The sequence below is a fragment of the Rhyacophila brunnea genome, unplaced genomic scaffold, assembly GCF_057557595.1.
Source record: "Rhyacophila brunnea isolate RB1 unplaced genomic scaffold, BYU_Rbru_1.0 scaffold_17, whole genome shotgun sequence".
Classification (NCBI taxonomy): Eukaryota; Metazoa; Arthropoda; class Insecta; order Trichoptera; family Rhyacophilidae; genus Rhyacophila; species Rhyacophila brunnea.
Window position 1 is genome coordinate 17,427,702 of NW_028232827.1, and position 15,652 is coordinate 17,443,353.

Consider the following 15,652-nt stretch of genomic DNA (forward strand, 5'->3'; position numbering starts at 1 on the left):
GCATTTGGTGGCTTAAGAACCTCCATGATTGGTATGACGCAGCAGACGACAAAGCTAAGATCACCCTGAAGGTGGATGACCTCTGCTAGGTGATGGCACAATAAGAAGAATTCAGTCCGATATCTCCATATTATAATAAAGCATAGTTTTAAAGATTTTAAATTATTAGTATTCTACGTGTTGTAATATTAGCGTTTCGCATTATTTTCGTAATCAACATTAAATGTATCATTTGTACACCTCTTGATTAAAGAATTTCACCGGTAATAAAACTAGAAGAAAAAAATCTCGTTCAGATTTTTTTACTTATGTTAATTGCTTATAACCCCCGTTTTCGTCTGTCACCCGATCAAATTCGAAGAGGAGGGGTGGGGGAAACGGTGAGCACCTAATTATTTTTATTCAGAAATAAAAAGAATTAAGCGTTTTTTTACGAGGACCCCTTCTCATTTAATAGTGGTGCGTTATAATGATTTTCTTGATGAGAAGCAAGGGAGGGGGGACGGGGGACGAATCCGTGACTTTAAACAATGAAAAGCAGATTTGTAAAAAAAAAACTTTAATTTTTTTTTGAATGGCCCTGTACACAAGGGTGTATTTTATAAGTGGTGTACTTTGGAGGACATAATAGAAAGCCGAGTCAATGGGGAGCGAAACCCGATTAAACGGTATACTCGGCATTATAATAACGTTTCGATTCTAATAATAATTTATGCGTGACTTGGTAGTCGACGAGTTACCGTATTATGCACTATTATTTCGTGTTTCGTATCCCGCGAAGGTATTGTTCTAACTTTATATTATTAAGTTCATTATTGTATGAGAAAACCACAGACCAATACTGCCCTTATAATTTGCGTATCCGGACCATTCACCGCCGTGATAATTCACTTCTTCAATATATTTTTTGTATTTTTGCTGACGTAAAATATTATTAGCCTTTAAAATCTAACAAATTGTACGAATATGCTGCCTCCAATTAAATTCTAACATATTACTAATATTTTTTTTTAATAAGTACCTACTATTTGAATAATAATATACTTAAATGATATTCTTCTTGAATCGAATTGTTGACTATATTTTGTTGGCATGGTGAATTGTTGGGAGGACGAATTGAATGATAAATGTCCTTAGGGTCCATAAATATAAAATCATTTATTATTAAGAGTTAAGGTAAGAAAATTATTTCTTTCACACATGGCCTTAAATGATAAATTATTATAGGTACCTACTTATATTAATATTATACATGTTTTCACAAGAAACAAAATCTATGTACCATGTATAAATGGGTGTTGAGAATGACAAAACCACCCTTAATCATTCAGTATTTAATTATGTAAATTAAGTATCTAGGTACCTACTATAAAATGTGTTTTATTTAAAATATTTAATACCCACCTTTCAGTATGATATCTCATTCAATCGTTTTATTCAGCCTGACTAATAAATAGTAAGTCGGAATTCTCAGGCGACGTAAATGAACCATTTTAAAAATTACGGTTATCATAATGATGTACTTATATAAAATAATTATTTTTAATGTACTAAATCTTCAGTTTCTTCATACTATTCCAATTTATAAATGAATAAAATTATATAAGTATTATTTATTAGTAGCTATTTAGCAAAATATTTAAGAGATAAAATGAGTATAAAGAACATAGAATTATTGCCTTTTTTTCTTTAATTTTCTTTTTTTGTAGGTTTACAACTTTTGAATATTTTGGTAACTAAACAATGAAAAATCTAAAAAACGACCTAACTTCTATTCACAGAGGTAGACTCCAATTTCTATAAGCTGGCGTACACGTCATCGCGTCGCATTGTCGATGGATTTGGCGGGGGGCGGACGTAATGCAGTGTTAATATGCTGAAACGGGGGGGATTTAGTTCCACTAGTTCATAAAAGAACCGTGATGCCGTGTACGCCAGCTTATAAAAATCGGACTCTAGGTATATATATATCTTTCAAAATTGTTATATTTTGTTGTATTCCGTCAGATGTAAAAAAATGTGTGATAATATCCAGTGATTTTCAGACTCGATGTACCTATACCGTGTATACATACACATTTTTCTCGGCGTCCTAAAACACCAATTAACGAGATGGGTGATTTTGTTATTCACCATACAGTTTCTCGAATTAATCTAGACCAGTGGTTCTTAACCTGGGTTCGATCGAACCCCAGGGGTTCGGTGAGTCAGTATCAGGGGTTCGGCGGAGGTCAAGACACACACCCGACTCATATGATTCGTGATGACACGCCCCGCTTCGCAAAGAGCCAGGTTCAACAGCAACTCTTCAGAACAACAACGTTCTCAACGTTTTGGTGTCTACAAATGGTAACGTACCCTGTTATTGCTAAGAAAGCTCTGGAGATTTTCATACCATTTGTTACAACATATCTTTGCGAGCAATCCTTTTTGAGGATGCTGGACATAAAATTGAAGAAAAGGAACAGACTTTGTTGCGAAAATGACATGAAAGTGCCACTTGCCAAGGTGAAGCCGCGCATTTCTGATCTGGTCTCTGAAAGGCAACAGTAGAAGTCACACTGATTTGCAGTAAATATTCATTATTATGTTTTTGTGTGAAAATCATGTTTTAATGGTTTTGTTCTTTGAACACAGTGATGTTGATGCACTGATGATGGTTTATTTTGTACACCAGTAAAATATATACCTATGTTTTGAATTTGAAAAAAATCATATTTTATTTTTCTAATTAAGAAGGGTTCGGTGAATGCGCATATGAAACTGGTGGGGATCAGTACCTCCAACAAGGTTAAGAACCACTAAACTAGACACAGTAACCCTTACTTCCCGTTGACCTATTTATCACAATTACGCGTGAAAACTTATTTTTGCAGAGGTATGATGTTGCAAATGCCTTATATTTTTTTACCTATTTTCATTATGATTAATATTTGAGTAGGTACTGACTTATACTTATAATAATCCAGTTTCACTAAACAACAAAAAAATAATATTTTATATTCTAAGAGCGGAATGCAGAAACAATTGTCTTAACTAAAATTTCCTTAGCACAAAACACTATGCAGAAACATTGTCCTTAGTTAAGATCATGTTGTCTAAGGTTAACCTTGTCTTAAAAGCTTCGTTCGTGTTTTTTTTTGAAAATAATTCCATATTTAAAAATTCTCTGTCGTATAGTTTAGGTAAATTATTTTGTAATTGTTAAACGTTGACAAAAATATGACAACTGCACTTTATAAATGCAATAACTATAAATACATAATTAATATTTAATTACAATACTCTTATGTTTCCGTTATAAGTCATTATACGTGATTTCATAGGCACCGCAAGATATTTTTTTAACATGGTAACACTAGCGTCAAGTGTCGTTCTGTCTGACATCTTGTATTTCTGCGGACTGGCGTATAAAAAGTAAAATAATAATCTGCAAGTACATGCCAAACGAATTAACTACTATATTAACTCCATATTGAGATAAATTGTTAAATGAATTTAAGTGTATGGACTGTTTTATAGAGACGCGAACTTACTTTGACAGCAGCTGTCAGTGGTAATACAGAAGAGGGCGTGTTCATAACAAAAGTAGTCTATGGTTAAGGATTCCTTAACTCTATAGTGAGTATAGTCTATAGTTAAGTCGTCCTTTTCGGCAACTTATCATTAAGATCGAAATATTGGATTCTGCATTCCGCTCAAAGGTTGCACCGTTTGTAAAATGAATAAATTCACCAGTTCATCTTTTACGGATATCCACAACTCAACTGTTTTGTAATCGAAAGAATATCGTTATTATTATGTTGTTGAGTTAGACTGAGTGCTCATTGAATTATTATGTTATTGATATTATTTTTGAAACTTGTTCCTAAGCTGAGATAGGTGCTTTTCAAAACTATTTTTTTATATAGATTTCGGCTATGTGCGTAATGTCTGCGATAAGAAAAAGGAGCATGCAGCGTTTAAAATTGTTATCGCATGAAAAAAACATCCACCGACTCATACATATTTAATGCATCATTGTGACTTTGGAGTAGTCCATTGAATTAACATAATTTATTATTGAATTGGAATTGCTATTAAAATCTTCAAATATTGATTCACATTAACATTTAGAAACTCTTGAGGTCCAGATGAAAAAAAAAGAACTAGAAGCAAAATATCAATAATGCTGTTACTGACCAACTCGTCATTATTTTATATTAAATAAGATAATATTTATTGTCTCCTTAATTACTATAACTAGTTTCTTTAAATTGCGGTATTTAGGATCACAACCAATAGGCAGAGATGAAATCAACGTTTTCGCACAGGGAACCAGTAGAGGGTACGCAAAGGCTTAAAACAAATTCAGGGAAGAGTAAATTTTATTATTTTTTTTATTAATTTTATGTGTGCATTAAAAATATCATCTTTAATATGTAGATGAGTAGTTGCGTTTCATTATCAACATGTTTAGGAAATTGATAACTTTAAAAATAATGGGGATCACATAAGTACTTATATATAGTACCTACATCGTACATACTTATTAGTTTTTATTTTATTAAATCGTTTTAAAAATGATAAATTTCGTAGGTACTGTTAATACCCCTTCATCATTCGCTTTTGAAAGGAGATAATCATTCTCATACTCAATGTACACCCTAGTTACCAAGCTAGTGGCCTCGCGCTGTTCTTCAATCGGGCCTCATGCTTTCTAGGACCGGCCCTGCCCGTATGCTGCTACGACTGCCTGTCTTATTTCTCCACTAAACGAATATTGTTAGTTATCGAGTAACTAGAGGTGATTTTCTTTCTAACGCAGATGACACAATCGATTCGTCAGAAGACTTAAAAGAAAGCCTCGAAAAATTTCAAAGATTAGAGGTGCATGCGCCGTTTGTAAATACATACATAATACATACATTTAAATAAGATGCGTATTTTTTACAAATCGACTACGGACTTTTATAATATTACTAAAATCATAAGAAAATCTCTGCAACCAAAATGGGCATATTTCATAACCATCCAAATAGGGGGCTAGGACGGTTCGGCGCCGGGACAACTGGGCGCCACGCAATTGAATGAAATTCGAAAATAAATAGACGTTCGTGAATATATATGTACTTTTAAAATATATTATATTTAATATTATTATTTATATTTAAATTATTATTACTTAAAACTTGGTGAGAATTTAAATATGTAAACGTAAATAATGATTTAATTGTGCATATGTTTAAGTTCCAAGAAGAAGAGAGTTCTTTAATTTTTATATAATACCTCAGGCATGATAATTATTCTCAGTCCGTAATAAAAACCATTATGTTAAGAGCAAAATAAATTAAAACTACTAAGTAGTAGATAGAAAATGATTAAAATTCCTCGTCTACTTTGTGTATAAAATCGTAACGAACGTCTATTTCTTTTATTCAACAGTGCGGCGCCCAATTGTCCTGGCGCCCAGTTGTCCCATTCCCCCAACTACCTACTTGTACTTTTGTGTACTTACACAAAAAGATAGCCTCTAATATTTTTATGTGCCATCATTGTCATCTTCAATAATAAATTACCTTTAGTTAAAGGATTTGATTCTAGGAAAGAAACAGGTACTTAAATTGATAATTGTACGAAATTTTTTCTGATTTCTATTTTATTTTTTATCATGGGGACCTCATAATCATTCAGTGCATCGGATACATTTGTCATTAAGCCCACCACTGCAGGTAACTGAGGTATTGTCAAACAAGAACTTCTTGTCTACGTGTTAAAACTGTGCACTAACAAGTCCCTCCTGTGCAGTTAATCGCACTTCCGTTTTCAAATGAGGAACTCCCCCAAACTTATCATTTTATTTTACGGTTTCGTGGTGTACGGATCTATCAATTAAAGTAATTTGATAATAAAAATACGTCTAAAATGATCAGGAACAATGTTAAAATTATTATTAGTAAACTTTTGGTTTATTGCGAAGAAGCAAAGGAGTCACATTTGAAAAGAGAGTCGATACATTATTTAAACATGCATTGCCGCCATGACAGGTATACGTCACTGCGAAGTCTTCTATATGCAACTACTGCGACTTCCTGTTATCGACGAGATTTTGTAGCCGGACTGTAGGTACATACAGTTATCGTCAGCGATCGCTTATATTCATAATTTATTCATCTTCATAATGTTTATTATTAGAATCTTATTTTAAATATTTATGTATATCTGCGTGTATGTTCTAGGAATATTATGTTTATTGTAATTATATAAGCGAATGCTATGTAGATCCAATCATAGCGTAGAAATTTAATTTGATGTACCTAATTATTATTCCGACAATAGTCGACGGAATAATAATATCATTTATGGATTCTCTCTAATAAAGAAGGGTGAGGCACTTATAATAATTATTATTTCTGGAAGAGTAGCACTTAAAATCGGAATGAAAAGGGATGCTAAGTGCATGTACTCCTACATAATAAGTAGCTATAACAAAAGGGGTATGCATTTAAACAAAATAATATATACCCACCCCGAATAATAATTATGAATCATACTTTTGCAAACATACATTAGCGTTGAAATGATATCATTAAAGTTACGACCCTATTGTAAAAACGAACTTTTATATTAATGCTTTATTGCTACCATTAATAATATTAATCGTAGTACCTACACAATATTAGGTATTATGTAAGCATAATTCAAGGTTAGTAAAGAAAGATACTAACCAACTTTAATTAATCGTCGTGGTGACGCTACAAGCTTGATCTACATGCCTTGGGCACGAACCCACAAAAGGCGTCGTAATGATGGCATGGGCAACAATTGCGACTACTCAACCAAAACAAAATGTGATCTACACGTGCATGGATTTACTTGAGCCAATATTGTGTATTTTAAACTATCGCGATAATTACTATTTAAACGTAAAAGTGCTGACTGTCTTGCTTATCTCATTCTTCAAGAGTAAGCAAGACGCGATGTTATCATTGTATGCTACTATTTGACAGGTTGTGAAAATCGGTTAACATCAAAATGAGTCTGCGCGGTGTAGTTTGTTTCTTTTCAGATTTGCTACTATCGTTCTATTGTGCAGGCGCAGATGTTCCACGGTCCAATTGTCGCGTGAAAATTCAGAAGCTCTGAATTTTTTTGATTCATGCATGCAATCTTGCAATTTGCACGTTAATACGTATTTGCACGTGCATTTTTTTTGTTATGAGTGCAATAATACGTACTAACTGTGAGTAGTAAATCCATGCACGTGTAAACGGGGTTTAATGTTAAGGCCGCTAAGTATAACGGTGCGAAAAATAGTGCGCGGGCTATTGAGCGCCGAGTATTTCTTTCGTTACTAGCCCTTCTTTCTATTTTTTGGTCCTATCTAAAATCTTTGTATTCAATTTCGAGGTGGAAATATAAATAAATTTATGTCGTCAATCTACTTTCCGAGATAATAAAAGGTAAAAACTTACGTCCACATGGTAGGTGTGGCTAGAGACGTCATATCGCATCGGTAACGTATCGAAAGGTATTGATAGTTTTTTTTTATCATCCCTAGACGTGGTCATAGACGCCAGACTTGACACTGAATTAGATAAATTTTGCGACTTACAAAATTATAATTATATAAGTTGGCTCAACAATCAGTTAGTAATACATATTTTTTTTAAATAAATGTTTGTTAACCATACGTTCAAATTACGAGGTCAATGGTTAGAATTTAAATAGGTGCATTGTTAAAAAAAACATAAACCCGTGGGCCGTGACTCACAGCTTCAAAAACGGATATTCTGCCACTTGCCATTAGCTTTTAACTAAGTATTACTTAATTATATTGATTCTAACACTGCAAACATTATTTTTATAAAGCCTAGAATAATTCTGGACTCTCAACAGAGTGACAACAAAACTCAAATTATGAAATAAAATACATGTTTTTCCCTATACTCTATAACTGTGTTGTTTTCAATGTATTAAATGATATTTGAATCCCCGTTTATTTCATTCTTAAAAAGGAAAAAAATAAAATATGTAATGAATCTCATAGTAGTGGCCTAGTTGCAATCAATTATTCACCGTTAAAAATGTATTCGGATTAAAACTATCTGTGTCTTTAATTTTCAGACGAGTCAGGATGCGAGGCTGACATGGCGGAGTGCGTCGGCGGGGCAAGAGGGGCGGGCGGAGGGAGCGGGGGGAGTGCCGGAGGAGGGGATGGGAGGGTAACCCCTAACCAGAGGGATGATGACCTAGCCGCTGCTCTAGAGGTAAGATTTATATAAGAGTATAATTGCTTGAAAATGTTTGATTAAAATATTTGAAGGTCAACATGTTTATGCACGATTTGTTCATTCTTTGCTCATATTTCGAAATTGTGTTGTAGGTATACAGTAGTATTCACCTATTAGGTTTTCAAAATGTATGTAAAATAACAAAAATGTTATTATTTCAATTTAAATGCCCACGAATACTTCTATTATTATGTCCCCCCTCCAGGAACGAAAATTAATCACAAGAGAATGGAATACTGCTTATAATTATATTACCAAAAATATTTTGACTGCGTGGCGCAAGTGATACAAACGAACACTAACTGTGCTTATACTTAAGACAGTTATACAGTGTGCATACGCCAATCTCTTGTGGGTGCGATATATATGTGAGCTAGCCATCAGTAGTTATAGCTGTACGCCATGTGTTTATGAATAAAACCAGAGCACGGATTCTGGGAATAAGGAATGTTCCTCCTCAGGAAAGGTGGGAGCGACTAGGCTCGGAAAATTAATAAGCTGGGTCACGTATACTAGCTATGGATTTTATGAATTTCGTAAAAAGTCGTAACCGGCTGTCGCCATCATGGTGCAATGCCAGAAAATTGTCGTGATATCCACTCTTCACCTCCATAACTTGGCTTGGTATGTACTTGATGGGCACTGTCGTCGCGCTTCAAATTCGCCAGCATTATTTATGATATACACAGTTTATTTTGTGAATCATCTACATGGGACGATGGTATACAAGAAAAATCATGGTGGCAGCACCATAAGTGGTCGTGGATTCAACTCCTTACTCCCTTAACTTTGAATTACAATGGCACTGTGCGAGCACCTTAGTTTTCTATGTATACTATGAGAGACGCGGTTTGACTATGAATATTATTTAAAGATGGCCTTTGACTTCATGAATATGCACGGTGTCATGTAGTTTATTGGCTTTTATACCTACATTCTATAAAGCGCATGAGCCTTAAAATAAAGCACAAACAGTACACACTAGTATTTTGATTGTGAAATTTTCTTGTTAACTCTACGATAGTAGTTTAGTGAAAATTAGAACATATAAGTCTTAAAAACTTGTTTCCTTGGTGTTAACATTATTATTCTTCATCATCGGAACCTCATGGCAGAGAATCGTCAGCCGAATAGGCTGCACCCCTCTGTGTACCTAACTTTACGTTCGAATTATTCACTATGTGCTTCTATTGACAAAACGTGACGCTTATAACAAGAAAGACGTAGTTTAATTTGTGATTTATCTACCCGAACCGGCAGTAATTATCGATATTTTTTTTTTTTAGAATTATTAAAAACCATGTCCTTGCTTTTTCGTACAAGGTGGTTGTTAGTAATTTTTGAACAATCACAAATACCCAAGCTTTGAGAAAAACACATCAATGTTTTTGTCATGACCGGGAATCGAGCCCAGAACTCTCGGGTGGAAGGCCAGCGCCTTACCCACTGCATCTTGAGAGCCGCCCTAATTATCGATATTAGGGCAACATTGTGGTGTGCTGGAGTAAAGGAAGAAAGATTACATCATGACTTAAAAATCCAAAAAGGTAAAGGACTGCAAGGTGTAAAATAGCCCAAGATCAAGATAGATGAAGCCAGGGAACACAAAAATAATAGAAATGGGTTACATTCTAGATTAGGCTTTAAGAAAGTATTATTATCGAATATGGATAAATATGGGATAAACTTAAAACACTTGTTAAAGAATATATTATGCTTTTCACTAGTATGTATGATAGTATGCACATTAAATATTGGTAATTTGAGGTCATCCAGCGCGCTTTGTATTTATTGCGTTTTATGACCTGACCGTCTTAAAGTAATAAACCGAATTTCTCTTCAAAGTATTGGTTTATGACGACTGGCTTTCACATTTATATCTTATTAATCTGTTTTGTGGCGATAGCCTACGACATTGAGACTAGGAACGTACTTTAAGAAAACGTATCAGTTACCCCTGTTTCAGACGGGACACTGGTGTCGCGCTCGTATATAATAAGGAGGTCTTTGTATTCGAATAAAAGAGCCTTTGTATTATGTTTATGAACGCCCCAGAGCTAATGAGTCAACGCACAATTTCGCGGTATAAATTAGAACTTAAAACTGGCTGCGGTTATAAAAACAAGTGTATCGGCGGTTTGAGAATGTAGCTTCCGACGGAAAAGTGTACCGGACACGCGTTGGCTCATTAGCTCTGGGGCGTTCATAAACATAATACAAAGGCCCTTTTATTCGATTACAAAGGCGTCCTATATTATATCGAGCGCTACACCGGTGTCCCCTCTGAAACGGGCCTTAGGTTCATTTTATGTGAGAGCATTCCGTACTGATTGACCCACCTGCAATCCGAGCCCCAACCCAAGTTAAAGTGAATATTTAAATCACTCCGTCTAACTTAATTTTAATTGAGTATTGATTTGAAAGTGCTGTACCAAGACACTGTTCTAATTAATCATTACGGCAACTTGTAATACTTAATTTTATTTTATGGCTGATTTCTAATAAGACTCAATTTAGTGAAACCCAGTTTTGCCAAGAAATCAATTGTGTTTTATGTTCGATAATTGTAATTATCGTAAGATATCGGTATAAAATAATATACTACGCAATCATTATTCATTATAATATTCACGAAGCAGTTAGAATTGATTGGAATTATGAGCAATATGCAAATTCAATATACTACTTATGGTTTTTACCTTCGCTGAGAAAATTAATTATATCGTAATCAAGTATAGAGCAGATACTTAATCGAACTGTAATAAATTATTTATCAAACAGGGCTGAACTGCGCGTAATAATTTTTAGAGAATTTGTATAACACACTTAAGATAACATTCTATAATAATTATTATGATATTATAACTTATTACCGCGTTTACACGTGCACGGATTTACTGCTGACAGTACGTATTATTGCGGCCGTAACAACGTATTATCGTGCAAATTGCAAGATTGCTTGCATGGATTTAAATACTTCAAAAGCTTCTAAATTTTCACGCGACAATTTGACTGTCATTCTAGTACGCCTGCGCAGTAGAATATCAGTGGCGAACCTGCCAGTAAAAAAACGAATTATACAGCGCAGAAACTTATTTTGAGATTAACCAATTTTCAAGACCTGTCAAATAGTATCTACCACACACTGACAACATTGCGTCTCCCGTAAGCTTGAAGAATGATATTTGCGAGGCAGTCAGCACTGTTACGTATGAACAGTTATAAGCACGATAATTTAAAATACATACTATTGGTGCAAGTTAATCCATGCACGTGTACAAGCGCTATAAGCAAGACGTGATGTTGTCATCGTATTGGAGCTATTTGACAGTGGATAAGTTTGTAGATGGTAGACGAAACAGTCTGTGCGGTGTAGTTCGTATTTCTTCCGGCAGGTTCGCTACTATCATTCTGTTGCGCATGCGCATGCACACCCACCATGCAAGTACCTAGTAATAATTGCGTGAAAATTCAGAAGCTTCCGATTTTTTTTTTAATCATGTATGCAATTTTGCAACTTGCACGATAATACGTGTTTACAACTGTATTTTATTATTATGGCCGCAATAATATGTATCTACCTACTGTCAGCACGTGCAAACAGGTTATAAGAACGGTATCGATAGAAAGTCTCGATTCTAGTATTCGTGTACCCGTGTGTAAATGTACCCATCGATACCAATGACGGCCATAGCCAAGTACATATTAGAGAAATTTTTGGGAGACACGGGATCACTGTGGAGCACAGAACAGAAATTTTGTATCCTTTGGTGTGGAGTCATAATACGGAAGCTAACATCATAACTCATAACTTCTGTTTATTTTTACATATTACGTGTTAAAAGTTACACAAATTATACAGTCATACGATTTAAATTGCATGACGGATTTTTTATTAGTCCTGCGGCTTGACCAACACGTCTGGCACGTTCTAACGGGTAGATCCGTATGGGATCTGAAAAGGAATGTGCAAACATAAACATGATATGCCACAAATGAATAGAGATGGGTGTATGTGTGTCAGGTAACATTTTACAGATACAATACAAGAAAGATGATTTATAAAGATTTCGCCAAGACATTTAACAGCTAGAGGTACAGGATTAATAGTAAAACTACCCTGTGTAATAATTCTATATATTTAAGTTTTAGGTAGGTATGTTTTGATATATATATATTTAAACTATAAACGTTACTTATCTACATATAAATATCATTTTAAGCACAGTGTTGTTAATTAAATAATACTAATTCTACGTTGAAAATTCAATATTTTTAAAATATCAAGTGATATGCTGGTATATAATTGTACTACACAGCGTTACGAGGTGATATTGATAATATACTACAGGGTGAAGCTGGTACCAGCTATTTATTTTTTTCTCGAAATGGCACACCTGCGCTCCGGTCGTAGGGTTGAGAATCTCTGATCTAATAAATCTAAATAAATAATTTCATTAAAACACAGACGACGAGATATTGACTGAGTTGTAAATACTACATATTATAAACAATAAATATTATTGTAGTAAAATATTTAATGAGTTTAAACTCTGTGATTAGTTTTAGAACCTAATACTGTGCATATAATGCAGATAACTGCTGGCTTCTTCTCAAGTTAAGAAGACGTAACAAAAGATGAATGCAGGAAAAAAACGACATCTAGATTTATTATGACCCTTTCTAGCAGGTAACCTCACATTTTCGACTCCCAAAAATCAAAGCAGGTAATTAATTCCGATTGCGCTACCTTCTTAAATCATTATAATTTAATCATCCCGAGACCTGTCAAAAAATCCTCAACCATCAATTTCAGTTTTAAATTTAATAAGAATTTCATTCCAACAATAATTACATTGTTGCTTTTTTATGTGGTCCACTAAAATGAAAAATAAAGCAGTATTTATCGATTTTGATTTATTATTAATCATATTTATAAGCAACAGTAATTTATGATTCTTAATTATATCTAAAAGTCTAGATTCATAATTCGTAATCAGCTCCGTTTGACGATTGTTTTAATTTGGGGTTCCGAAAACGGAAAAAGTAAATCATACAGACATATTCAGACATTAAATTTGTTTATAATTATATCTTGTATCACTTACCATAAAAGAGGAGATTGGGTTGGATTGGATACGCTCTACATTTTTCCTATAAAGACATCTATTACGTTGTTTGTACGAGTACGTTGAATTTAGAGTTTTTGTTGCCAGATTTTTTTTTGAATTGACATGTAGCTTGCAAAATTTGTATATGGTGTATGACATTTAAGAAGTGATCATCAATAATTAATTTATCTGCATATTTTTTTAGTTGTTAGCATCCGTGAAATAACTTTTTTTTAAACAATTTTAACCCCGTGAAACCATTGTTGATAATTATGGCTTATTTTTTTGGAAGCTATCATTTTTTGTTACTTATTTTCTTACCGTAATTGACATATTTTGTCTATAATATTGACAACACTGGTAATACCTAGTCATCATTTTATTCATATTTTTTTATCATACACAATTAAGACAGACAAAATGATAATAATTTTACTAGATTAAAAGTATGTATTATTTTATTATACGTATTCTGCTAATGTCGTAATGACGCTTTAGTATTTTATACCAACGGTGCAAAAGGTGTCAAAATAAGTTAAATGCTAATATTAAAAAAAAGTAGTTTTTTTTATTGTCGTGATATTAAAAGAAATTAACATCATCATCATCATCATCATCAGGAACGCGATAACCTGGTGTGGGTCTTGGCCTCCTCCAACAGCTCCCTCCACTTGTCCTTATCCAGTGTGGCCGCTTTCCAATTTGGTACCCCTAGAACACGGCATTCATCGGCAGCTCCATCCAACCAGCGAATCTTTGGCCTGCCTCTTCTTCTACGCCCGATTGGATTGCCGGATATCATTCTCCTTGCCGGTTCATTGTCATTCATACGGTGAAAAGAAATTAACAACAAACACTAATTTCTTTTAATCTAAAATGGTTTATTCTTTAGCCCCGGGACCGATATTGTCTTAGGACGCAATTTTTTAAAAAGATTACTTGCTTTTTAAAGTTATTTGTTCATTGTCTAGTTCACTAAAATATATGTAAGTGCTTAAAAGGTAAGACAAAATATAATTAATTAAAAAAATATTTAAGCATAAAATTACACCGAATATTAATTTCACCTGTGTGCGTATGCCCCCGGTATCCCCCACGCCTCGAATAATCTCTCGAACGCCGTCCGCGGGCACCGCTCACAGCTCCTGATTATGATTCATATTGGACATTAATCAATCTCAACTTGTGTCTAGCGAGCGCTCGGTCTAATAACGCCCAACTATACGAGACGCGTAATCCGTCTCTGGACGGGGCGGCACGGGGTGAGGGGGCGGCGAAAGGGGAGTGTGGGGGCACATGCGCCCCGGGCAACTTCTGTTTTATTAAGTTTTAGAACGTGTCGTAAACATGTGAGGTGGAAAAAAAGTAGACGAACCATGATGATAACGACATTTTCACGTGCGCGAATGCCTGCGAGCAAATTGTTAATTTTGCCTTATTAACATGTAAATGTTATTACTTATATGTACCGTAATCACTAAAACTGTAATTGATTTAGATTAGATTTACCTTATCGTTTCATCAACAAAAACTGTAAAGTGAGCTCAAGAAGTTATTCAGCTTTCTATATGGTTAAAAGAAAATTACACACTGTTCATAAAAATATCCTCATAAACTTGCTCGTTCAATTTTTGGAAAGTTTCACCATCCATATGTTTTAACCTATCATATATATTTGATACAGTGCATTTATTTTATACTATATATAGTAACTATTTACTGACGTGATAATAAATGAATACGTATCCAAATGAGCTATTTTATTCAAAATAAATATTAACTGTTTAAACTTACATACCTACTGATACCAACATTTCTTGCACCGTCCAAAATCAAACCGACAGACACTCTGACGTGATGTCAAACTTATAATTTTCACGTCAATAATATTTTGATCTTAAAATAAATACCGTTGTCCGTTACGAACAACTCTTCCATATTGGAACTCGTGCTATTTCAGCCTTCTAATCAAGATACGCTGCTGAAAATAATACACATCTAATTTGAAGTAAATAATTTTATTTTGTATTATTTGTTCTGTTTAAAATTAAACTAAATTTTACAAAATTATGGTATTTTTAACGACAATAACAGAATTAATATAAGTATATGTTTTTTTTTATAGAAAATTCAATTGATATACCTGCCTACTTAACGCGGGTTAAGTTTTCGGCTTTTAGTTAAGCTTTTAGCTAACTAACATTTGAAATAAAAAATATAGTAAGATTCCTTCAAATGATAGAAAAGATTAATTCATTCAAAGAAATC

The 15,652-nt window shown here is 33.9% G+C and overlaps 1 protein-coding gene across 1 annotated transcript in view; it reads left to right on the plus strand.

The window, feature by feature from the left end:
• The window catches only part of pdm3 (POU-domain protein pdm3), a 251,609-nt gene that overhangs the window by 53,668 nt on the left and 182,289 nt on the right, over window positions 1–15,652 (plus strand). The window contains exon 3 of the mRNA XM_085944799.1: window positions 8,107–8,249. Within this exon, the coding sequence (XP_085800925.1) occupies window positions 8,130–8,249 (120 nt within the window). The 5' untranslated portion in view covers window positions 8,107–8,129. The remainder of the gene's footprint in view (window positions 1–8,106; window positions 8,250–15,652) is intronic.